Genomic DNA, 24,062 nt, shown 5'->3' with positions numbered 1-24,062 from the left:
AGACATTCAGGCTTGCTACACTTTTGCTCAAGTTTAGATGACTTGCTTACTGTAAACAGAGTATACATACTACTATTGGTCTCATCCAATCCTTAAGCAGATATGGAGAATATAGATTTTTGAAGAACAGAAATAAGATGCTCTCAGAACGTTGGACTCCGCTTGTTTCTTCATTGCTTTTGATGCAACACAGAATATCCAGTCTATTCCTCTGAAAACAGATTAAATAGATTAGTACAGTTCTGCAGAAGATGCCTTCTTTATTACACTGCAATTACAGGTGCATTTATACTCACCTCTTGACGCTTAATATCCAAGCCCAGGAGACTTATGAAGCAAGTGACTTGAAGAATAAAGTCTATGAGCACAGCCATTCCAGCAAAAAGGGAGAATGTGCGAACCGCTGGCATCGTAGACAGTGTCCCTGAAGGAAGTGACCCAGTTTGTTAAACAAACAAGCTCTCTTGTTTAAGAAATGCATGAGCATTTTCTAGACAGATATCCAACTGAAGCATTAGCAGGACAAAGAGCCATTCTCTTAAGAATAAAGAAGACAGCTGATATAAGCCTGACTACAACTGCTGTCTTTGACCTGTTTGACAGCATTAAGGCTGTGCAAAGAAGTGACTAGCTTTAAGACATTTCTCAATTCCAAAGTTACTAGTCTTGTGCAGGCTGCATAAGAGGGTAGTTAAGGAGTGCTGTCAAGCAAGATCTTGCTTCAATATTAAGCCACTCAATGCAAGTTGAACCAATGGCAAATAACACTCCAAGTAAACAAGTTCATTATGAAAGAAGGCCAATTTATACTTGAAGGGTAACAACATGAGGTACACCTCTAACACATACCATAAGAGTGAACCTCAAACATAGTCTGTCATAGGGGCATTTTTCCAAGCAGTGGCAAGGTGACTGAATGCAATGTAGGAACTAGTACACCCTGATATTTGATATATTAGTAAGGTCAAGTTTAGACTTGTCAGTCACGACAAATCAGTAAAAAGCTCCAGCCTTTCAAGCTGAAGAGCTTGACAGATTCAGAATTACATCTTTTTAACTGTGCCAGTCTCTCAAAGTACTACAATGCCTATCCTCAGCAGAGGTCAAGTTAAACTTGATTACAAGCAATGAACAACTAAACTTCTTCTACAAATTCTTGCTTTGTTTTTATATTTTAGCTTTGCATTTATTCTTGCAACATGCAGGTATGATAAGGCCCTTATCTTCAAATATTACAGAAGTCTTACCAAGAAAGAATGCCACAGTCTCCGAAAGAGATGAGAGAAACATACTGGGTGCCACATCTCCCAAGACTCTGCCAATCTGTTTATCCAGAGTTTCACCCTGAAGGCGCTCATCTCTCTGTTTTAAGGCAATAATTTATAATAATTAGGAATCATGCACTTTAGAAAGTGCTTTCATGTGGCTTAAAAACCCACACAAAACAACTTTCAAACATCCAAACCCATCTTTTATCGTTTTCACTGCATTAACATAAGTTAGATAAAAAAAGCAGAGATTCTCTAATACAAAAGCAGCATGAACATCCCTCTGTTGCCTTGCTTGAAACTTAACTTAAAATACAGTAGTAAGTTCAGTACTTCAGCCAAAACCACAAACTCGCCAGGGGCAGTGCCAGTTTCAGTGGGTTATTGAGCCTGTCAAATTAGAAAGCAGATTACCCACTAAGACTTAGTGTCAGAAGTCCCTGGTCTGAAGCATGTAGTTTAGTCCACAATTACTGCTCAATACACTAAAATTACAAGTGATCAAAATAGTAGTCAAGTTCTACAACTACCAGAGAAGGATGTTAAAAATACTATTCATTTGTACATCATTAGTATGTGGACCAGAAACTATGTTAAAGGAACTTGATATCAACCAGCAGTGAGAAAAAAACAGATGTTTTAATTTTTTTTTTTGGGGGGGAATGCACATATAATCTTGTCTCTCTTCAAGACTACTAGATAACCTGTGAGAGTCCAGAGCTGCTCAGACTGGGCTGAGCACTGGAATGCAGAAGACTTTCCGCTCCAAGTTAACAGCCTTCAAAGATAACAGGCACATTTAGAAGAGTCTGTATGAAAGAATACATACCTGAAGCGTTTGGACTATAATGAAAATGTTGTCCACCCCAATAGCCAGCACCAAGAAGGGAATTACTTCTATCACAATCAGTGTCAGTGGGATTCCAAAGTAGCTGAAAATGCCTACAGAACATGCCACTGAGCTCAATACAATCAAGATGCCTGCAATGCCCAGGGAGATCTTTGAATCCACCTAAAAAAGTTGTAATGACTGTCAACCAAACCAGCATCATCACACAGGACAGATTATAGCAAAAGTAAAAACCATATTCTTACATTTAGTGTCGTTAATAGAAAACTTACTTTTCTGGTTCTTTTGAAGATCCAGATATTTTAAAAAAACCTTGAAGCTACAAGCCTTAGAGCTTTAATTAACTGTACATCTCAAGTGAAAATAGGCTTAGCTGAGGCTATGAAGCACATGAATTGTCAAGTATGACATGAAGGACAATGCTCCCCCTACCTCCTGCCCAAGGATGACTCAATGCTTTAAGACAAGATCAAATATGAGCAGCCTGCAAAAATATTTCAGTCACTTAAAGCTAAGAAAAACTAGTCAGCAAGCTGCAGCTTCAGTGTTTATAGCAATGAGAACTATACACGTACCAGCAGTCTTCTACAGCTCTGGATATGTCCCAAAGCTATGGAGATGTACATAAACATTACAATATAGCTTATCAACACAGTGCCAATATCACTCTTGCTTTCACGATTGATTTCATCTTCAATGCTCCGTTCCGCAGAAAATGATATAGTTAAGTTTGGATTATTGTAGTTCTTCAAGAAGTTAATAAACCTAAAAGAAAAGAGTCAGTCACACTTTAAAGGATAAAACATCTTGTATTAGAAATACTTGGAAATCAGCTGAAGGCAAATTTAAGTCATCTGTGTGGTACAAGAGTGCACTGTAGCCAGACACTTTACGGGACATTCCTCATTTTTAAGAGAGAGGTGGTGACTACACATCCCTAGAACTCTACTCCAAGCACTAGATATACACTATGCTGAAATGCCTTCCATGCTCTCTCCAGAGCTGGAGGAAACCAGATATCTTGCATAAGTGTAAACTATTTCAAAGCATAAGTGCAGTTTTCCTCAAAGCTAGACTTAAAAGTACACACATGAAATATGACTGCAGCTTGCTTACAGTACTTGAACAATTTATTAGCCCGTACTTCAGGTCCTCTAACTGAAGGGAGGTGCTTGTGACACAGGTAGACACTAGTTATACTTGTACTTAGTCTCAGACTTTCAAGTACAGTATTTTTTATCCAAACTGTTAGCCAGAGCAATTGGCCTGTGTAAGCCAACATCAGCTCTTCAAGATGCTGAAGGGGATGAAAGCTTTAGATCCTCATCTGGAAGACTTACAAAAATTACAGTTTAAGAATTACAATATAATGCTGGACCTTTCCACTGGTGGTAATCATCCAGTAGATTGGAGAGTCTACCTGTGTAATTCTAGCCAAAGTGAAATATATAAAATCCTTTCTAAAGTACTACTGGACTAGATGGTCACTTACAAAACTAGAACTTATCTCCTCAAAGCAAATGAATTATGCCAGATAAAGTGAAAGTCTTATGACCAGTATAGTCTGTCCTTAACAGGTTTTATTGCTTCTCAAAACATCCCTGTAGTTATACTGAAAAACTACCAGGGCAGTATAGGTGTTTTTCATGTATCTACATTTAAAGGGTGCTCTAAGTAATGCATGCATTTCAGAATACAAGAAGCCTACTTACTCTTTTTCCCATGCCAAGGCTTTCATTAGCTTTCTTGAGTCATTGTAGTAGTTGTTGACAGGAAAAGTAATAACAAGAGCTGTAGCATTATTATAGTTATCATCTATAGAGTAGGAAAAAAAATTGTCAAGCATTACAAAATGGAGCTTACATTCCAGTATAGGCAGGTACAATTAAGTTTAAAGTTAGTATTGTCCAAAGCAAGCCCATCCCCACAACTCCATTAAATGCAATCTGTTTAACAACACTGAGTCCTCAAAAACACTACTGAAATAAGAAAGACATTACTGAAATAAGAATGGAAGTTGATAAGCACTCCAGATTGTATTAAAAAATAATCATCCATTATTTACCACGTTCATGGCACCCCAACATCAAATCGTTATGTGGTTAGACAAAGGGCTACTATACAACCAGTGCTTATGACTTCCCATCTAGTGATAACGGGATGTGGTTTCTTAAACGTGGTGCCTCTTGCATACTTAGGTTTTACGCAAAACAAGTACAAAAATCTACAGTTTAATGTGCTTGCCTTCAAGGGCTGTTTTAGTACATTTGTGTTTGATAGATCTATCAAGTTATGTTTCATTGGATAAATTGCTTCAACAAAATTCTGGCTTCAGAATAATTATGAAAGGATTTCCTTTGTGAACATCTTAATCTATTCTTAACTCCTTTGTCGGATCAGTGATAAAACTCTATTCTAACTCAAAAGCAAAATACATGCGTATGCCAGCATGCCAACTTGAAATACTTCATATCTTTATCTCGTCTCCAAAAACTAAAGATCCTTTAGCAGGCCCAAAGCAGACTGAACACTTGCATATTTGTCAACATGACAAGTACGTTCCAGTAATAGGCTACTCTCAAATGCTAAATGCAAGCAGTCTGCCTCCAATCTCAGCACTGATCTATTTTATTTAAAAAAGTTTATTTTAAACTTTATTTTTAAAAAGTTGAGTTTATTTAAAACATCCTTAAAGTTTAACAAAACTCCATTTTCTCTGGAGTGCATTTAAATGTGCGTTGATTGAGAATGCACCTTTAGTGCCTAAGGCAGCACACAAGTATGCACTTTCAAGACTTAATCTGCAACACTGTTTTGCCACCTACCATCGTATCCTCCCAACACCAGCCATGGAAATACAGGTCCACCAAATGTTCCTAAGCAGGGATCGTGAAGCAAGCTTGTGTCATTCAGTGATGCTGGAGCCCTAAAGAGATCACCAGCAATAATTGTTAGCTTCTGCTTGACAACTAAGGCACAGCACCACAGGACAAAGAGTAAAAAGTTGTTGTGTTATAACTGACTATCAAGAGAGAAATGAGAAAAGACTGCTAGTGATACATTGCCCTTGGGCTATGTTTGCTTTGAATTTAAATACAGTTTTAAAGGTGTCTTCCTGATAGCTTCTGAGACAAGGAGTGGTTTCTACCCAACTGAACTATAAACTGAAGTGAAAGCTTAGAAACTGTCTTTTGTATCAGAATTCTAATTCTCAGGGGTGTTTAAAACATGGTTAAGGTAAAACAGAGCCAGTGTCTGCCCCAAGCCAAGCTTAACCTGAAACCTGATTAAAATGCAGCTTCTGGTGTAGTACTAAGACAAAGAAACAGAAGCAATCTATACTAATCTGCAGTTCCACATAGTATTGTGAGTTTAAAAAGGGGTAAGAAAAGGTTCAAGGGGGCAGCAAGAACTAGCTAGTTTTGTTTGCCAGCAAGATAAATACCTAGCTGGCCTACAGTTACAGAAACATGCAATTGTACTGCTTACCGAACACAGTATAAGAAGTGAGTGTGGTAGTCAGCAATGACAAAAAACTCATCTGCAATAGTGTGATCTAGTACAGAATGACTGTTCTGAAAGTAGTTGAGTACACTCAGTATAGTGCAGTTGTTGTTGTAGGGAGCAAGAGGAGCCAGGCAAATGTCTTTCAGCATTACAGTCTCATTGTCGAAAGAAGCAGTTATGTTGACAATAGCATCCTGCAAATTCAGCACCTTGAAAAAATAAAAAACAAGCCAAACCATAGTTTAAGAGCAGCACAAGAAAGCATTTCCTTAGCAAGACAGAACTTAAGTGCATGCTATATCCCTGTAAGTTTCCAAAGGCAGTGACACACATGAATAGAAGCACATGACTAAATCTCTTTATTTCTATGTTTACACTAAGAATACTTACTGGGACTTAGCTTGCAAGTCTACCTCTAACAGAAGAGATCAAAAGACAAGGTTTTCAGCAAAGAGGTTTTATAGTAAGACTAGGATTTTTAATATGAATATCTAGTGACTGTTTTGATGCACGCATGGCATTACAGATGGAAGCCAACTCCATATGGTTATACCTGTTAGGTATGTTTAGGTCTTTGCTCTTGGGAAGTCACAATTACCTGATGGAGAATCTCTTTGCGAAGTGGAGGCCCAAAAGGTACATCTGTTCCCGACGGGAAAGGTGAATAGGTGTCTGGATAGCTGTTTGGTGCTTGAATAATAATTTGTTCAGTACGAAAGAAAGGCCCAAAGTGTGTGTCAAAGTACTCCTTCTCCTTGCGAGCTTGGCTGCTTGGGGCTGACCAGAGATCTACAGGGTTTGTAGTCGCTTTAACATATACGAAGCCTGAGCAGCACATTGCAATGAAGACCACAGAGAAGAGGATAACAGGACGTGGATTTCTGACACAGAAAGCCCCCCATGATGTGAATGTCATTCTTAGGCCATTCTCAAACCTTTCACCAAGCCTTTCACCACAGGTAATTTTCCCTGTAAGAGCAAGAAGTAAACAGTAAACATTTGAGAAATCAGTTAAGCAGCATTTTCTTGAAGTCCACTAGGAAAGATGAAATTTTATTCTAGCTCTGTTTGTAGTAAGCACCAGAAGCTATGTCTACACTGACAGTCAGACCCAGGGACCAGTCCTTGACTGAGGTCAAGGGGGACGAAAACAGCTTGTACTTAACACTGCCCCTTCTAATGCAAAATTATCTTTGATAGCAGTAGGCACAGCAAATAAAGGTGGGAAGCAGCTAAAAAAATTACATAGGCATTAAAGTGAGCTACCTCAGCTGCTACACGAGTTAGACTACAGTTCTTTCATGGCATGCTTTGAATGGATACAGGGATGGGTCAGAACATGATCAAATTGATTTTACCATCATGTTGCCCCCCTTTGCTCTCAGCTACAAAGCTCTCCAGAACTTCTTATTAGCATAGCTAGACCCATAAACTGTGCAACCAGGGCTTTCAGCATCCAGCAAACTAGGGTTAAGTACTATAAAAGAAGAGAGATACTGTCCAAAAGACTGAAATAAAGCCCTGTAAGAATGGATTACATGGCCTAACAAAGCTAAAATGCCAGAGCCCATCCACAGGAGTGGGATGCACTTAAGCTGAGTTTCTAATAAATCTATTACTCTTATCCAAGACATACCATTGTCACGATGGGAATTCACAGAAAAGGCTATATTGCTGTCAATTGGTGTGTACTCTGAGACAAAGTGCCGCCTCCTGCAAGACAAAAAGCTATGTTACCCTGCTCCCCCAAAAAGGTATTTTGGGGGGTTTGTACAGTAAGAATAGAGTCCAATGCTAGTAAAAAATTTGATATTTGACTCCTCCAGAATCTACAGGCATCGTGTTCCCCGTACACCCATCCACTCAAGAACAGCAATCTCCAGCTTTATGATCCTTTGGAACAACTTATAGCCACGTTGGCTGTCTTAATAAACTTTTCCAGCTTGGATCAAGCACACGTTCCTTACACAATTATACAGCAATTTCAGATTCCTGATCATAATTGAACAATATTGAAGTTGCACTAAGAAGTACCACCATACTTAAGGATATTACATAGCATTTTCCAGAGGCTTCCACTATTAAGAAATATGATAGGTTTCCACTGCTCCAGATTGCTAGCACACCCACACCAAAGTATTTACAGTTACAGCTACTTGTGCACTTTACTAGCAAGTATCACATAGTACAGAGAAGCTGGCTTGCTGCCCCTTACTTTACAAAATGCTATAATTACTGGAAGCTCAGCTTTTATTTAGTTTTTTCAAAACAGGACACTGAGGAAAAGTATCCATGACTTAATTTGCAATAGGGCAGTGATTGTTTTATTACAAGTACCAGTCTGCATGAAAGCTACATTATGATTGCATGTTGCTGCAAATACTAGATCTTGCTCTCTCCCACAGGTCCTGAATTGAGTTCCCACAATCCCATTATCTAAGTCAAACTTACAGTGATTCTTTCCCACTCAGACACATCTCCTGACAAAGTATGGTGTGTTACATGTGCAACAGTGTTTAACAGCCAGAAGTAATGAAGACTTTAATGAAACACTGCATGTAGTAAACAGGCCTCTCCATCACTGGAATTTTCCAGCTCATTCCAATTACAACTTACGGAACAAGTGACTTGAAGAGAACAGGAATGCATTTTTACTTAGTCATATGGGTTCTCCAAGATATTAGTTTATTAGCATACTGACCTACTCTGAAGCACTGTAAAACCCCACAGCTTCCAGAGAAGTTTGACATTTGAGTATGAAGACAGTTCACTGTTCCTGGAAGACAGTGCTCTGATATTTTAATGCATACCATCCAAGAACAGACACAGTTGAAGTGAGACTTTGGTCTTTACCACAAACGCTTAATGTCAGTCAGATGAAGCAGATATATGCATTTCCCCAGACTTTTGCATACTCTCAAGTTCTTGCTTACAAAGTTATAGATTTGTGTATTTGATCCTGTAGCTAGGGATGCTATGAGAGCTGTGCATCAGCTAAACCGACTTCTGCACTCGCTTTCTACCACATGGTTTTAGGTGTTAGAACACTCCCCAGGTGTAAGCATCTGCCACAGAACATGACTTTTGGCTAGGTGAAGAAGTAGAGACATAAGCGTTCTGTCCTGGGCAAAGGAAGTTTTCAGGGAAAAGGCAAGTGACTTTCAGAGCTGAGCTTTTTGAATGCTTTACCTGTAACACCAGACTCCAAAAACTAGTGCAAAAAATATAAGTAGAAATCCCATGTAGGAGATCCACATGATGACATACACAGCATCCAAACCAAACAAAAGCCAAGGAGCAGGCAATGGAGGGGGTTGAGGTTTTGGACCACAAACAATTGAACAGTCCTGACAGCTGCATGGTCCTGTTGAATCATCCATAGACTCATTACAGCCTTTGGTAGCATTGTTCATAGGATTCATTCCATAGACAGGAACATCTGTGACAAATCACAAGTCGCAGAGCCAGTTTACTACCAGGTAAAAATGCAGACCTTCACAACACAATCTTCCCAGTTAAATTAGTTAACCCTTTATATGAAAGCACCTAGCTTCCATATAGAGTAGCTTTTCTTGGTCTTAGAGCTGAAGAAGCCACTGCCTTTTCCATAGCAGGTATTGACTATTTACAGTTGTCTACTAACTAAATGACTGGTCATGTTTTAGAACACTTCAGCCTGTAAAACTAATAAGCACATACTTCTATCATCCCAGCAATGATTTGCCAACCCCCTCATCTGTTCATTGTGAAATGTGTAACAATTTCCTTACAAAGAAGTCTGAAAGGGTCAGGGTACTGCCCTAGTTTCCCAAGGAATACAAGCTATCCAGTTGCCTAAGCTCAGCCCATCCCTTAAGGAGTTTGAGAGATCTATACAGCAAGAAGCTGCGTACAAAGCAAGTGCAACGTATGACTTCCAAGCAGAAATCAAAGACAATCAGTTTCTCTCACATTGCTTTGAAAGCCTCTGATGGCAGACATTCATTGCTGAGCAGCTATTTAACAAATCAGTATACTAGCTATAGCACACAGCCTTTGACAGAAGCGTCAAAGGCAAGGACTATTAAGTTTCTTACCTGAAAAGATAGGAATAATGCTGAAAGGAGTTTGTCCATTGTCTTTACTAAACATGTACTCAATCCAGTTGGTTGCATTGCAGTCCTTGACATCCTTCCCACACAGCAGCCCGAGTGCTTTAACATTACTTGATGGAGCCTCCACATCTTTGCAGGCATTATACATCGCTAGGAAGAGTGCATGAAGACAGAAGAGTCATTAAACCGATGTTACTAATTCAGTGAGCATTCCAAGTATTTCCAATAACTAGACTCACCAAGTTCAAAGAATGTGCATATAGCTTTCAAGACAAAACATCTTAAGATAGTGAAATAATGCTTTCAGTTGTATTTACAGTATTCAAGGTTGCAATACTTTGTTACAGCTATCTTACTCTGAGTAGGCCACCTGAATCTGCATTATGCTAGAACCTACAGTACTGTTTGAGAGGGAATGGTACTTAATATAAAGTTGCTTTCAGGGACAGTTGTGACAAATATTTGAGGTACTTTTGACCTGTAGGCCATATATGACTTTCAAGTGTCTCATAACTTGATTAAGTTACTGCACAAAGTGTACAAGGACTGAATTAATGCTTCAAGCTTGCTATAAAACCAAAATACAACCCAAATTCGTTTGTTCTTAGAAAAAACATCTTTGGATTTGACAAAGGACTAGAACAGTCCATTTCAAGAGGAATGAGTGCCTCTTGGAGAACCATTGTAGGGCACTGTGCACAAACTTCACTATCATACTTGCCAGACAGTTTCAATATCAGGTAGGCTTTGGACATTCAGTATTTGGCAGCAACTTTGTTTTTCTGAAGTTAAAGTCATCAGGGTTATCAGCTATTAACCATTTGCATAGGCGTCCAGTCTCAGCTGAGTCTTCAAAAACACTGTTATTAGCAGCGTCAGTGTAATGCCTCCTACCCAGGCAGAAGTTAGTGTTCCAGCAGTTTCAAGGGGGACCTACTAGTACATATTTGATGCCTCAAACTTCAAAAGACAGTCAGAGATGTTTCCCCCTTCCAATTCTTCCCGGGAAAGCACTGGTCTTGTTACCTTGACAAAAGCCTAGGTAAATTAACACACTGCTTACTCACCATTTGCAAAGCGTTCTCCAATAAAGTACTGCAGCTCTGTAATGCTGCTTTTGTTCTCTTTTGAAATTGGATCATAATAAGGTATGGTGCTTGTAACATTCAAAAAGTCAGACTGATTTGGACTGCAAGTCAGTTCACAGAAGAGGTTTATCAAGTTGTAAAAACACGATGGACATCTGGGTAGGAAAGTCAATGAACAGCAATCAGATAAGAAGTAAAGATGCAAGGGATATCTGATTTGACCTACACAGGAAGTGTAAACATTCTGCTTAGAGTGACAGAACAAAATATTTAAATTCTGCAAGTTTTAAGTTAGCAATACAACAGTAGTCGGTGCTTAAAATTGCTTAATACTCATCAGTAGCATCAACATCATTCACTAGCAAAATTGCCTACCTCAAATAGCAGATACAAGCAGAATTTTACTACAATTTGAAGGAAAACTTAACTTTTGCTAGCAGGAAGACTTCTGTTAGAACAAGAAGACTGAACAGTACTTTGTGTCACCCTCTTCTGGAGGCTTCATTACAAGTACAGTAGCTTGAGACAAACTAAGGCAATGTTTATTCTACCAACTAACTTAATCCAGACTGCAAGTAGTTGTTTCATGAAATTAAAGCCTCCTGATATGGATGAGGAAGTCTCTCCAAGAGCTTGTTCCAATAAGCCTTTAAATTAAGTTACCACCTTTTCAACAGTCTACTTGAACAGAAGAGTCTTAATGTGCTTTCTTATGATGTTACAAAGCTCTAGTTGCTTTGCCATTCATTAGCATACCTGAAGAGAAACTGCAGAGGCAGCTGCAAGTTGTTTTTCAAAGTCTGAAGCTGACGAACATCACAGCAAGTGCTAACATTGCCAAAGAATAAACCTGGACAGAGTTCCTTAAATAAAAACAGTATTGAGATCAGGGGGGAAGGAAGGAAAAGCATGTTTAAGACTTCATAACTCATTATAGTTATGGGTTCTGCTTCAGCATATTTCAGAAGACAGTAACTGTTGCTGTGGGAGATGCTTAGAAAAAAAAAATCAGTCTAGCCAATGAGATTCTTTAGAGACTAGGGAGAAGAATCACTTATTTTATTCAAGGCATCACTTCCTTTTAAAAAGCTCCTTCAGATGATATTTAGTCACCAGGGGCTATATATAGAATGATAATGGTATTTGAGAGTCTATTAGTAAGAGGACAACACATGTTTATCCAAGTTGAAAGTATTCCTGCAGCTTATCCTCTGGTATACCTTCCGGACAGTATCAGATTCTAAAGTCTCAGAAGGCAAGCCACTAACCACAAAATCATTGACTACCTGGAAGAGCTACTTCATGTTCAGTTTCTAGAAGATAAATGCATTTGATACAAGTATAACTGACAGTAACATACAAGAACTGTACATTAAGTCTTCACAAACAGTACAAAACAGTAGTTAGCTCACCTCCATATTTAAGTCACTCCTGCCACCAGCCAAACTATTGTTTAACTCTACAGCTATTTCATACTTTAAAGCTTTGAACTATCATCTGCCAAAAGGCAAGTCTGGCAATATCATCCTATATCGTGCATCAAATCCACAAACTATTTTTACTTTGGTTTTGTTCACTTTGACAACTAAAGCCCAGATAAGTAAATATGGTCTCACACAAGGCACAGCTAAGGAGACTGAACTTTGTCCAAGTTTGCTCCATTTGAATGGGTGCCAGTTACTGCCTGCCTATTTAAGGAAGAGATCAGGAATGATCATTCGATGGAAAACATAGTTTAGTCTTGTCCTTTAGAGATCAGAAGGGCATAACTGGAATGCGTTGTAGTTCGGAAGAGTCCTAAAAAACCAATCTGACTGAAGAGTGCTTAAAACAGTGAGGAAAATTATGCAGGAAAATGAACCAATCCTGTATTTAAGGTTATGCTTGTGAAAGCCTGTAGTCACATGTGTTGGAGACTTCTCATATCTCTGAACAGAAACTGAGGTATATCACATTCACACAGGTGGGGCTATGAGCTATACCTGAGAAATCAGAGATAATCTGTTCATTTTCTCATCAAGTTAGGACAAAAAAGCTAAAGGTCATAGTGCAGGTCCAACAGAACCCAATACAGAACTCTAAAGTGTACGAGACTTTTTTTAGCAGCAGACCTCCAAAAGAAGCTCACCTGCATTAAGTCATAGCCATCCTCTGGTAGTGCTATTGGTGGTCCATCATATGCACAGTTGTATCTCTTGTCTCCAAGAGCAACTCCACATTCCCCATACCAGACACACAATTGTGGAAGTACCTAATCAACACAATATAATTGATTAACTGCAAGGAACAGTTGCCAAATTCCTCACCTGTTGTAGAGTTTATGTGCTACCATTCCAAAAGTAATTTAAAATCCAGATTAGATAACTTCCTGCTAATTTAAACATCAGCATGTACTACATAAAACACCCATTAACAAAAGCATGTGTTTCTGACATGGTGTACACCACCACTGATCTCCAGCTCAGCTCCCCACCCTTCCTTGCCCAGTCGAGAAACAGGAAGTGCACTGTCTATAGTTAAGACCAAGTATAAGAGTTACTTAAGAAAAACCTAAATCAATACTTGAAAAGCATCTCCAAATATAAGGTGATGTAGAAAATAATTTGTTCATGCAAGACAATGCATATGATCAGTGGGTTAAACTGTCACTTTAGAGAACGTGAGTCAGTGTACATGGAGAGAAGTGTATTGCTTAGATGCATTACTTCAGTTCCTCCTGCCACCTTTTAATCCTTCTTGTAAACTCAGTCACTTACAGTGACACATTGCAGAAGTAGCAGCATACAGTGGATTCTGAAGCAGAAGTTCACAGCTTCGCACTTGCCATAGAATGCCATGTATTGTCACAATCTCAAAGGATGTTCTCCATCACCACTTTCAAGCCTAAGCATGCAACATTTAAATGGGCTTACAGTGCTAAGTAAAAAGAAGAAAGCTTCAAGTCTCATTTTAAAGATGTTTCAATTTAAGGGACTATTGAAAATTTCAGGAATCTGTTCTTTATTATGCATATAAAGGAAACTGAAAAAGTACAATGGCACCTTGCAAGCCTTGTATTTTTGTTCAGTGGTACTGACAGAGACATCTGAAACGCTAAACCAAAATATTTATTCTGAAAATTAAAACATTTAATGCAATAACAAGTTATTTACAGCAAAAGCTTTAAGACAGCTCCAAGGTTTTCCTATGCACCTGTGCTGCAAGCAGAAAGCAGACTGCACAAACATTTACTACCCTTCTGCCAGCTCTGATCAGAAGTTTGCATGGTACAGTTTGAGAGATAACTGACCTATTTTTATCTCCTGAACAACCTTGACCTAGCATTTGTAGAAACACCATATGCTTACACTGCAAGGACAGACTGCTCTGCTTTGTGCTTGACCATGAATAATATTGTTTACTGACCAGAGAGGCCCCTGAAAGGCTGTATTCATAATGCCCAAGAGCTACCCAGAATTACAATGCCTCCACAACATTAATTTTTCTGCTGAACAACACTGACAGTTCTTCAGAAAGTACATCAGTAATTGTTTTTGGGTTTTTTTTGGTTTTTTTTTTTTTAATCAGGGACAATAACCATCACCAATTTACCTGACCGTGTTAGAATTGTTTTCCCTTTAACTTAACCTAGGCAACATGGCCCGATTCAAAGTTACTCACTATAAGCCAGGTCCAAAAGTCAGTTTAAGTACCACTCATCCAGATCACTATTTCATTTGTCTACTCTAGCATTTCTTCTAGCTAAACCTGTAACTAGCTGCAAAATATCACCATATTGTTACATACTAGTTGGAAAGCATCCCTTAAGATTGCACTTGTAAACACTGAATGTTTAACACCAGCATAAGCCAAAAAGTTAAATTCCCATAACTTGGAGACTATTTACAGAAATGACATTGTAAATTTGTTCATGCATTAAATTAATCTAAGAAGTCAACACTTCTTTGATGCAAATGTAGAAGTCACTATCTTCACCTCTGCTTCCTCACACCTGTATACCCCAGTTTTAACAGCAAACAACCTACTAGTGGGGAAAGAAGATAGTTTAGTGTTTGTATCTACCACTGTCACAAGTGAATTACTCATCTCTTCAAGAGGAAGCACAGATTCACTGCTATTCTTGCAAAAGGGCAAAGAATTTTGAGCTGCTTACTGCTGCCCATGAGAACAGAATTAGGTATTTCTTTAATATCAGGCTGGCTTCCATGTTTAGTCTAGAATAGTTTGTAATCATACTTTCTATGAACACTTGCTAAAAAACCACTTTCTATGCTTCATTAAGTCTTATCTAACACTTCTTGATTTTTAAAACCCACAAAATTACCAACCTACTCTTTTCAGAAAGGCTTAGCTTATTCCAGAGTGGAAAGCATGGTAAAACTGGTAATGCAGTTACCAGTTACAAAAAAAAAAAATTATGAGGGCACTTCTTACATAGAAAAACTTAAAGTAAATTTCAGCTGCCACATCAGGCTGACTGATAGTTCTATTGTTTTAAAAGTGTTATCTGTATTTCAAGGTAACACTTCCTTGGTTATAACTACACAGATACAAAATAAAATACAAGCTATATTATATCTATAAATTTACCTACAAGGCTTTTTGCCATTGTTTTCAGGCCAGAACAGAAAGCAACTTACTTGCACATGACACTTGGTCACACACCAAAAAGTATTCAGCTAAATACACAAGAAAATAAAGCAAGATGAGGTGTTTCAGCCTAGTGTTAGTTTACCCTTGTAATTTGAATAAGGAATTGAAGTTCCACATCAATAAAACCTACACTGGAAAAAACAACATATTTATCACTCAAACTTTCAGCCTGTTTAGAAAAGCTGAACAGATCAGTTACTTTTAACTACTAGAAGAGCACTTAGACCTAGAACTGCAAATTTGAATACTCTGTTTCAGAATTAACACCAAGAATTCAATTTTGGAGACAATCTAAGATTAGATATTTATGCCATGACCTAGCAGGATCTCACTAATAAAAGCCTGAATTTCTTCCCTGAACCGGTAAGCATTGGTGATCCTTGATTTACAGTGGTTGAACCAAGTCAATAAGCCTAAAAAACACCAAACCATTCAAAGTCAGCAGCCTAAAGTCACCAACATAGCTCTCAGACATTAACAAGTCAATAGCATGCTTCATCACTGAGTCAGCCACAAAATATGGGAGAGGGCTGGTCTCCTAGGGTTCAGACAGTATTCAGCGATACTACAAGTAACTAAGTAACTACTCCATTAGCACTGATAAGATATAGCTGGAAGTTCTTTCCCCAAAAACGCTCTAGTAAAAGCCAGAGTAAGTTACAGAATAAGACAAGTACTTTGCTCTTTCCATTCTTTCTGAAGAACATTCCTGCACTGGTAGGAAGAGATTGGGATGAGTAAGTGTGGTTGTAAATAAGTATAGTTAACAAAGCTACTGCTTGCAGAGTCACACTTTCAAGTCACTCAAGATTTGGGTGAACAATCATCTTAAATAGGTGAAAGCCTCCTAGACCCAAAATTAACAGAGAAATGCTGTTTAGAAGTTAGTTGGGTTCAACACAAGGCAAGATACTCCATAAGACTAACACAGGTTTGGTTTTTGTTTTTTTTTTTATTAAAAAGATCACATTACTTAGTGCTCCATATTTTAAAATGGGAGAGTGTTTAAAAATACTTTCTTAAGTACTTCACAAAGCAATAGCAACATAACCTTAGATTAAGGCTGTTCCCTCCTGCCCCCATCACAGCTTAGAAACCATCTGGCAGTACACTAACACTAGCCTTCAGTACATCCCCAGAGTTCAGAAAAGTGTATTCCTACTTCTGGCAGATGTATTCTGTTTGAAGAGAAATTTCACCTCAGGTCACAGCTCCAGGAGCCCTAATAAAGAACTTGCACACAAGGAAGTATGGGCATTTCATGACTATTAACATTCTACAAAGGTTCTGTTACAGCATTCTGGTTCCCAGGCATTATCATTTGTTTGTAATAAAACTAGTGTTCCAACAGATCATAAACACATTTACTTCAGCCCAAGTTTCTTCAACTGCATGTTGAAGCAAATCAATAATCTTTAATGCTTCCAGCAACATTAGCCATCACCAACAATGAATATGTAGCTGTTAGGCAGACAAAGAACAACGATGATGTTGTATACAGAAACAGCAACTATTTGTAGTCTTGCAAATACCAGATGACAAGCGAACATTGTTTGGATCTCCAAATTAAGATTACTAATGTATGGAAAAGGCAACAGCATCAGATACAGCTGTTTCCCCTTTCTTCATCTAGGATGGTACATCTGAGATCTTGCAGGGCAAGAAGAAATATTCCAGGAAACAGCATACTCTTCTCCCCACCCCCTTAATAACTAGTCCACATCACACTTAATAGCTGATATTGCCCACTAGGTTGAGAAATTGAGTTCTAGGGAAACACAATACCACATTACCCTTAATAAATGGCAAGACTGGTTTACAGAAATAGGTGAGCAGGTCAAGTTTGCAGATATGCCCCAGAAGTTGCACATTGCCTCACAGCCCTCCCTATGACAGGAGGTTGCCCAAGGACTAAAGGAAACTTTACAGGTTTAATTCTTACTCTTACTTTGTCTCTTTCAGTAACTTGTTCAGAGGCAGCCAATTCAGAGACAAGCTTTGTCTATAAAGCTCCTCTTGTTCCTTTGCTCATAGGTAAGGGACCATTCCCTTTCAGACAGAAAAATCATTAGCTACTCCTGGTCAGGCAAAGCAAACCCCAGTTCTGGAGTTATCCAAGCATGCTTCATATGTCACAGGAAAGTCAAGGTCAAGTAGGAAGAGAAAGCTGCAATAATGGTAATAGTTTGGTATCTGTGGGAGCAAGCTAGTGTTAGCTGACATTGCTTTATGGGGAAAATACACACTTCCTGCATGCATGATCAGAAAGCACAGGGCCACTAACTAGCAGCTGTCTGCAACTAAGGCCATCTGCACCAAAATACCTCTGATACCCTGCAGGGGAGTAGTAATAATACTGCACAACACTTAGATTGTTTTGTCTACTGCCCAGCAAAGTACTATTCAATTCTACCAGTCATTCCCTTCAGTCATCTCACCCTTTCTAAGAAGGCTTCCTCACTTTCCATCCAGAAAGACTATGAACAAGTCACTCCTGATTTTCCAGGGAGTAACTTAAGTGGTTACTGTCTTGTTCTGAAGCTACATTGCCGTCCCCGCCAAGCAAGTTGCTCCACACCGGCATTTCAGAACTTCGTGCCCAAGGTCAGGTAACACCGCGCTGCAGGCCACCTGGCAAGTTTGAGACAGAGCAGCACCTGCCATTAACATCTCCCCATAGGATTTCAGAAACTCAAATATATCCTACAGCTTGGGATCCCAGTTGCCAATAGGAAACCTGTGTCCAGCCTGGTTTAGACACTAATTTGACAGCCTGTGTTTTAGTATAATGATACAAGGATCAACTGAAACAGCTGCCATTAAGCACACAAGATGCCATCCAGTACCTTAGAATATTCGTAAGAGAACAAGAACAGTTTCAAGACTTTATCCTCCTGTAAGTCCACATTCAGAAATGGGACTAAAGGAACCAAGATTTTCAATGTAGTTCTTAGATGGTATTAATGGGTAGTTAACTATCAACTAGTAATGGGTTAGCTGGCACAAGTCTTGTACCACGCACTGTTCAGAGAGAAAGATACATCCTATACAGGCTGAACACTTCAAGTTCATTGTGAAAGTGTATGTAATGGAAGAATTGCAAACTGAAATGCCACTCTAGCCCACTGACTTCTTCAAAAAGAAGAAACATGACATATGGCACTTTGGTTTATACACACCACAGCCGAAAGCATGAAAACATTACACTACCAGTATACTTGAGGCAGAGAACAGGTTCACCTTCACAATGCTTCTCTTCTGCAAGCATCTAACACTATATAGGCTCAGTCTAACCGAAGGACCAGCTTCTCCTTTGAAGATATCAAGATCCTCTTTGTGCAGTTTTAGGCTGTAAATAAGAGTTAATGGCAAAAGAATTCAAATTTTGCCTTCTTATATTACCAAACTGAAACCTGCATGGTTAAAGTCATTTTGCAATCTTTACTTCTTATGGACCACAAAGCCACGTCCTCTACAAGGATCCCCTAAATCTTAGGAGAACTTGCTTCAAGCTCCTCTAGCTCATTATCCTTCTGTCACCCAAAGGAAAGCATCTTGTCATTTCCTTACCAGCCTAGGACACACCTCACTACTACAACATGGTATCTCCCTCCAAAAACATTACATAAAGGAATATTGGTAAGGTGTGAAGTCCATTACCTACCCACCTGGAGATCATGAGTCATAACTAAACAATCAGCTTCTCCAGTGGTAATAGAAGAATGAATTCCTAGTTTTCTGTTCAAGCTCTTTAAAGGTTGTTTGAAGATGATAAGAGAACAGGAAAACCTCAGCACACACACAGCATGACAGACTTGTGAGTTTAAAAAGGGTTAAGCATAAAACTTGACCTAGAAAGTATGTTTCCAAGTTGGTTAGAGAGGGGGGAAAAAAAAGAAACCAACAAAAAACCACTAAGGCTTACAAGACACTCCTTGTTTCTCCAGAGGAATGTGGAATATCTCACTCCTATCTTGGACTACAGCGTAAACAAAATGTGACCAAGAAGAGAGGAGTGAAGGTTTTGCGTTATTTTTTCTGAAGTATCAAGAAGTCCAACTTATTCTAGTCCTTAATTTTAAGAAAACACATAGTCTTAATATTGGCACATCAATAAATAGCAGATCTTACTACACACAGCCTATTACTTCCAGGAAGCTGTCACCTAGCATAAGAAACACTCTAAGCAAACCGAACCAGACACTGAGGACATCTGCAAGCCTCTGCACGAACATGTGACTGCATGGCTACTCACATGCATGGGGCATTGCATAACCAGGGCACACTACAGGGACGCGGCATCCCGGGCAGCTGCTGCTGTATGCAATCGCAGGTGACTAGGACTGGGCACAAGTTGCAGTTTGCTAAGCCGGAGCACGCCCGGTTTCGCGCCGCAGGTGCTCCCAGGCGGGCCTGCTGTGTCACCGGGCTGTCCCGCCCGGCACCGGGTCGAGGAGTGAGGGAAAGGGGAGGGAGAGCCCCACCGGGGACAAGTTGGGGGCACCCTGGTAGCACGCTTCAGCTTCGCACCGCCCCGAGCCCAGCGGCCTAACCCACACCTGGCAGCTGACGGGACACCCGCCTCCCCCGGCCAGCTTCCCTGCCCGGGAGACCCGCGGCTTCAGGCAGCGCGGAGAGCCACGGCGGCTCCCCCCAGCTCCGAAGCAACACCCGGCGAGATCCCGCTCCCCACGGCGGGCACCCGCCGCTCCCTCCCCTGCCGACGGTGCCAGGAGGCCCGGTCTCCCCCACCGCAGGCACGGCCGCCCCGCGGCGCCCTCCCCGGGAGGGACTCACCCGCACGGGCGACAGAAGCAGAAGGAGGAAGAGGACGAGCAGGCCGAGGCCGCCCCGCCCGGGGCTGCCTTGCGGGCTCCCCATGGCGGCGCGGGCAGGAGCACGGGGAGCCGGCAGGGCGCTCGGCCGCAGCACCGAGAGGCGGCGGAGGGGAGGCGGGAAGGGGAGGCGGGCAGGCAGCAGCTCCGGAATGGCCGCTCTCGCCAGGCCGGGCGGGGCTGCCGGCCCCTTCCAGCAGCGGCGGGGGGGGCCGCGCCCGTGCGCCGCCGCCAACCGCCGCCGCCGCCCCACCCCCGGGCACCGCCTCCCTCCAGCGGCGGGGCGGGGCCGCGCCTCACGCCACGGGCGGGCCGCGCCTCAGGCGGCGGCGGTGGCGTGTGGGCTGCTCTGCGGAAGGGCGGGGGGCGGCTCGGCCCGGTGTCAGAGCGGAGCTGTGCCTCTTCGGAATGGAAAATCCCGCCTGGGCTGCACGGGCAGCCGGTCAGCGGCTTTGTATGGGCGCGGAAGTGTTAATCACGTCGTTTATAAATATCAAAGTGGCTTTAAAAATCCCGGCTTTGACAAAAGCGACTTAATTTTGCTTCAAAGTTACTAATTCATGATTTCCAAGCATTTAGCCTCACGATCGCGTGTGCTATTACCGTGCAGCTGCAATGAATACGACTCCCAAGCAAGGCGCGTCGGGCTGCGTGCCCGGGGTTTTGCTGGCGGTGAGTTTGGCTGGCGAGCGGCGTCTGCTGCTCCTGACCGGCTGACATCAGGTGGCCGGAGCCATGTTGCAATCAGCAGTTTCGGGAGTGCTCGTTTGCACTCCGTTGCTCTGTTTGGGATCTGTTTGTTTGGGACCTGTTTGGGATCAGTTTGGGATCTTGCTGGGAGGAGGCACGCTAAAAGCGGGGTGCGGTGCGTTCCCGTGAGGCCTCTCTGTGATTTCCCGGCCACTTTATTGCCTTCGCGGCCAGGTAGTGCACATTGTGCTGCCGGAATAAAATATGTAATTTAGCTGATATTGCCATCTGCTGACAAAAATGCAGATTAGTCTTGGTGTCATAGCTTCAGGGGCTGATTTATGTTGGCCGGGGACCTCTGGAGGGTTATATTGCCCAACTTGCTGCTGAAGGCAGAATCCATTTAGGTCAGGCTGCTCAGGGAATTGTTCGGTTGTGTTTCGAATAGCTTCAGAGATGGAGATTTCACAGCCTCTTTGGCCAAACTGTTCCACTCTTCCACCACACTCACAGTAAAACAGTTTTTTTCCTGTATCTAAAGAGGTTCTCCCATATTCCAGCTTGAGGCTGTTGCCTCTTGTGCTGTCACTGTGCCTGCCTGGGAAGAGTGTGGCTCCCCCTTTTCCGCATCCTCCCATCTGGTAGCTGCGGAGAGCAGTCAGTTGTCCCCAGAGCCAGCTTTCTGCCTAGGGCTGCGCAAACACAGCTCACGTGCTCCAGCAGCCCCAGCCCGCGTGGTGGCAGTGAACTGGACTTCCTCCAGTATGTCGGTGTCTTTTTTTTATTCTGGGGAGCCCAAACCCAGACAACAGTACTCCAGATGTGCTCTGACAAGTCCCAAAGAGAGAGGAATAACCCCAAGCCTTGACCTACTGGCCACTTCCTTGCTGATACAGCCCACTGACTCATGTTGAGCATCTTGCCCAGCCCAACCACCCTGTTCTTTTCTGCAAAATTGCTTTGCATCCAGTCACTGCCGAGCTTGTACTTTTCCATGAGGTTATTCCATCCCAGGTGTGGGACTTGGCATTTGGCAGGTGCTAGACAAAGCTAGAGTAGCTAAAATTATATTGTGTTTTAATTTGGATGTCATAAATAAAAAATTTATTCAGCACTATGCAGTGTGATCCTAAAAGCAGGGGACCGAGTTGCCACATTTTCTAGGCACTCCACATAAGCAGAGCATGCAGTGGCCATAGCTTGCATAGCTACAAGTTAAAAAAATGCAAGAACCTTGTTTCAGTGCTTGTGAAAAAGGTGAAGGATAGCAAAACTGACTAAACAGAAATGGCATTTCCTTTCTGAATGAATTACATAGAGAAGAAATGATTTAAGAATCATAGGTGAGAGAGAACCAATTTATAATGTTGCAAAACAAGCGAAAGGGAATCTACTGCAGTGACAACTTCCACCATAAACTAATTAAGTTCATAACATCACATTTGTCTACCACCTACAGTATAAACAGAGAGAAGAGGTAGTATTTTAAAATTTATCTAAATCTCTGATGGGTATGTATATTTAGATGGCTGTCTAAATTGACACTGTTATTCCCGTGCAATCCCTCAGAGAGTGCTGCCTTTTTGCACCCACAAGCTACAGTGAAGTGGTATAGGTGTGAAGACTGATTCACAAACACCAGACTAAGCCTATCTTTGGTCACAGAGACTTCTGAAATCTTGCGTAATGGCAGAGGCAGAAACTCAAACCTGTATCTGTTTTTATGTTGCCTCTGTATGCTGGCAGCCAGCAGACCAGAGCAGGGTATTCCTTCAGTCTTGCTGCAGCCTTCGGTCTTCGTTGCGGCTGCGTGCCATATTCAGGGGGTGAGGATGCGGAGCTATCTCTAGCAGCTTCTGGGTGTTTAAGTGTGGTTGCATGAGTGTTATCAGTGATAAAGTTGGCACTGTTGACTGTGTCATCTTAAAGTAATCTCTTTCCTTCCAGGGCAGGGAAAAAGTAGCCCTGAATAATTAACCCAGATCAATGGTGCCAGAAGCTCATTGCCTTGTCTGTGGTACACATGGCCCAAAAAAGACCATCCCTCCTCCCAGCTGCTCTTGTTGAAGGACATTTTTCAAGTTATGTCTTATAAGGTTCCCTTTTAAACCCAGGATTATGCATAGCTGTTACGGACTGTCTGCTTGGAAGGCTAATGGGGAATACTTATTCTGGTTCTCAGCAGTGTACACAAAACTAAATTCTGCTGCCTGGAAGAAGAGGCCAATATTAATTCACAGTGTAAGGTGTCACTTGGTGTCTCCATCACACCAAACAAGTCCTTTAATTGTCCGTTAGGATCAAATAAGCTCTTTCCCTCACTGAATACCTTGAATGGTGTAAAGGTGCCTGCCAGGAAGCTTGTGTAAAATAGCTGCCTGCTTTGTTCTGTTCTACATCTTTGACAGAAAGCCCTGAGCGTTGCTTTCAGAGGTATAGGCTTCACTCTTGTTTCCATCGCTTTGCTAAATGAGAAATGAAACTTGTGCTGCCGCTTCCGCTAGAAAGTCAAGCGCCTAGTGGTAACGGCCTTGCAATTTCTAGACCTTGCAATCTGTCTGAAGAATTACTTGCGCGTACACATGGAAACATGGTACATGATGGCTTTGCAGCAAAATCAATTAAAATGTCCATTGCTGTTTATTCTCCATCATTTATTTTGAGCCTTTATTATTTCTATTGCGATAGTACCCAGAAGCACTTGCAAGAAGTGGGAGCTACGTTAAGCAACACCCTGCACAAGCACATGGGAAAGCGGGATATTCTCCTTGGCCGTCTTGCAATCTGCGTGAAGACAAGCTGCAACAGGTGGGTGAGAAGTTTCACCCAATTTCTCACACCTCCGCTTTTTTGTAGAGCCAGTCCAAACCACTATAGCTTGTTCCAAGAATATTTTTCCAGCCAAACCAGAATAATACTTGTATTAAAGAAAGCTGGTGTTTCCTATTTGGCGTTGTGAGCAAATCATATTCTTTTCATCAAGCCTCATTTGTCAGCCTTCCTCACTTGTGGAGGCCTGCTTGCCTTTTAATTATACCCGCCTCAATGTACCTATTACTTTGGTCAGATGCTCTTGG

General features: G+C 41.4%; 1 protein-coding gene across 1 annotated transcript in view; it reads right to left on the bottom strand.

Moving 5' to 3' along the window:
• NPC1 (NPC intracellular cholesterol transporter 1) overlaps positions 1 to 20,475 on the bottom strand; it is a 29,657-nt gene extending 9,182 nt beyond the window's left edge. The window contains exons 1-16 of the mRNA XM_072852625.1: positions 20,258 to 20,475; positions 12,936 to 13,058; positions 11,564 to 11,670; positions 10,787 to 10,962; positions 9,702 to 9,869; positions 8,815 to 9,064; positions 7,262 to 7,338; positions 6,224 to 6,594; positions 5,608 to 5,834; positions 4,944 to 5,044; positions 3,831 to 3,933; positions 2,694 to 2,883; positions 2,098 to 2,280; positions 1,248 to 1,362; positions 297 to 424; positions 71 to 211 (exon numbers count right to left, since the gene is read on the bottom strand). Coding sequence (XP_072708726.1) covers positions 71 to 211; positions 297 to 424; positions 1,248 to 1,362; positions 2,098 to 2,280; positions 2,694 to 2,883; positions 3,831 to 3,933; positions 4,944 to 5,044; positions 5,608 to 5,834; positions 6,224 to 6,594; positions 7,262 to 7,338; positions 8,815 to 9,064; positions 9,702 to 9,869; positions 10,787 to 10,962; positions 11,564 to 11,670; positions 12,936 to 13,058; positions 20,258 to 20,341 — 2,544 coding nt within the window. The 5' untranslated portion in view covers positions 20,342 to 20,475. The remainder of the gene's footprint in view (positions 1 to 70; positions 212 to 296; positions 425 to 1,247; positions 1,363 to 2,097; positions 2,281 to 2,693; positions 2,884 to 3,830; positions 3,934 to 4,943; positions 5,045 to 5,607; positions 5,835 to 6,223; positions 6,595 to 7,261; positions 7,339 to 8,814; positions 9,065 to 9,701; positions 9,870 to 10,786; positions 10,963 to 11,563; positions 11,671 to 12,935; positions 13,059 to 20,257) is intronic.
• Positions 20,476 to 24,062: the final 3,587 nt, after the last annotated feature.

Source organism: Ciconia boyciana, chromosome 2 (assembly GCF_034638445.1).
Source record: "Ciconia boyciana chromosome 2, ASM3463844v1, whole genome shotgun sequence".
Taxonomy (NCBI): Eukaryota; Metazoa; Chordata; class Aves; order Ciconiiformes; family Ciconiidae; genus Ciconia; species Ciconia boyciana.
Note: the sequence above shows the minus strand (reverse complement) of the source record. Positions and strands in the feature narration are given on the sequence as shown.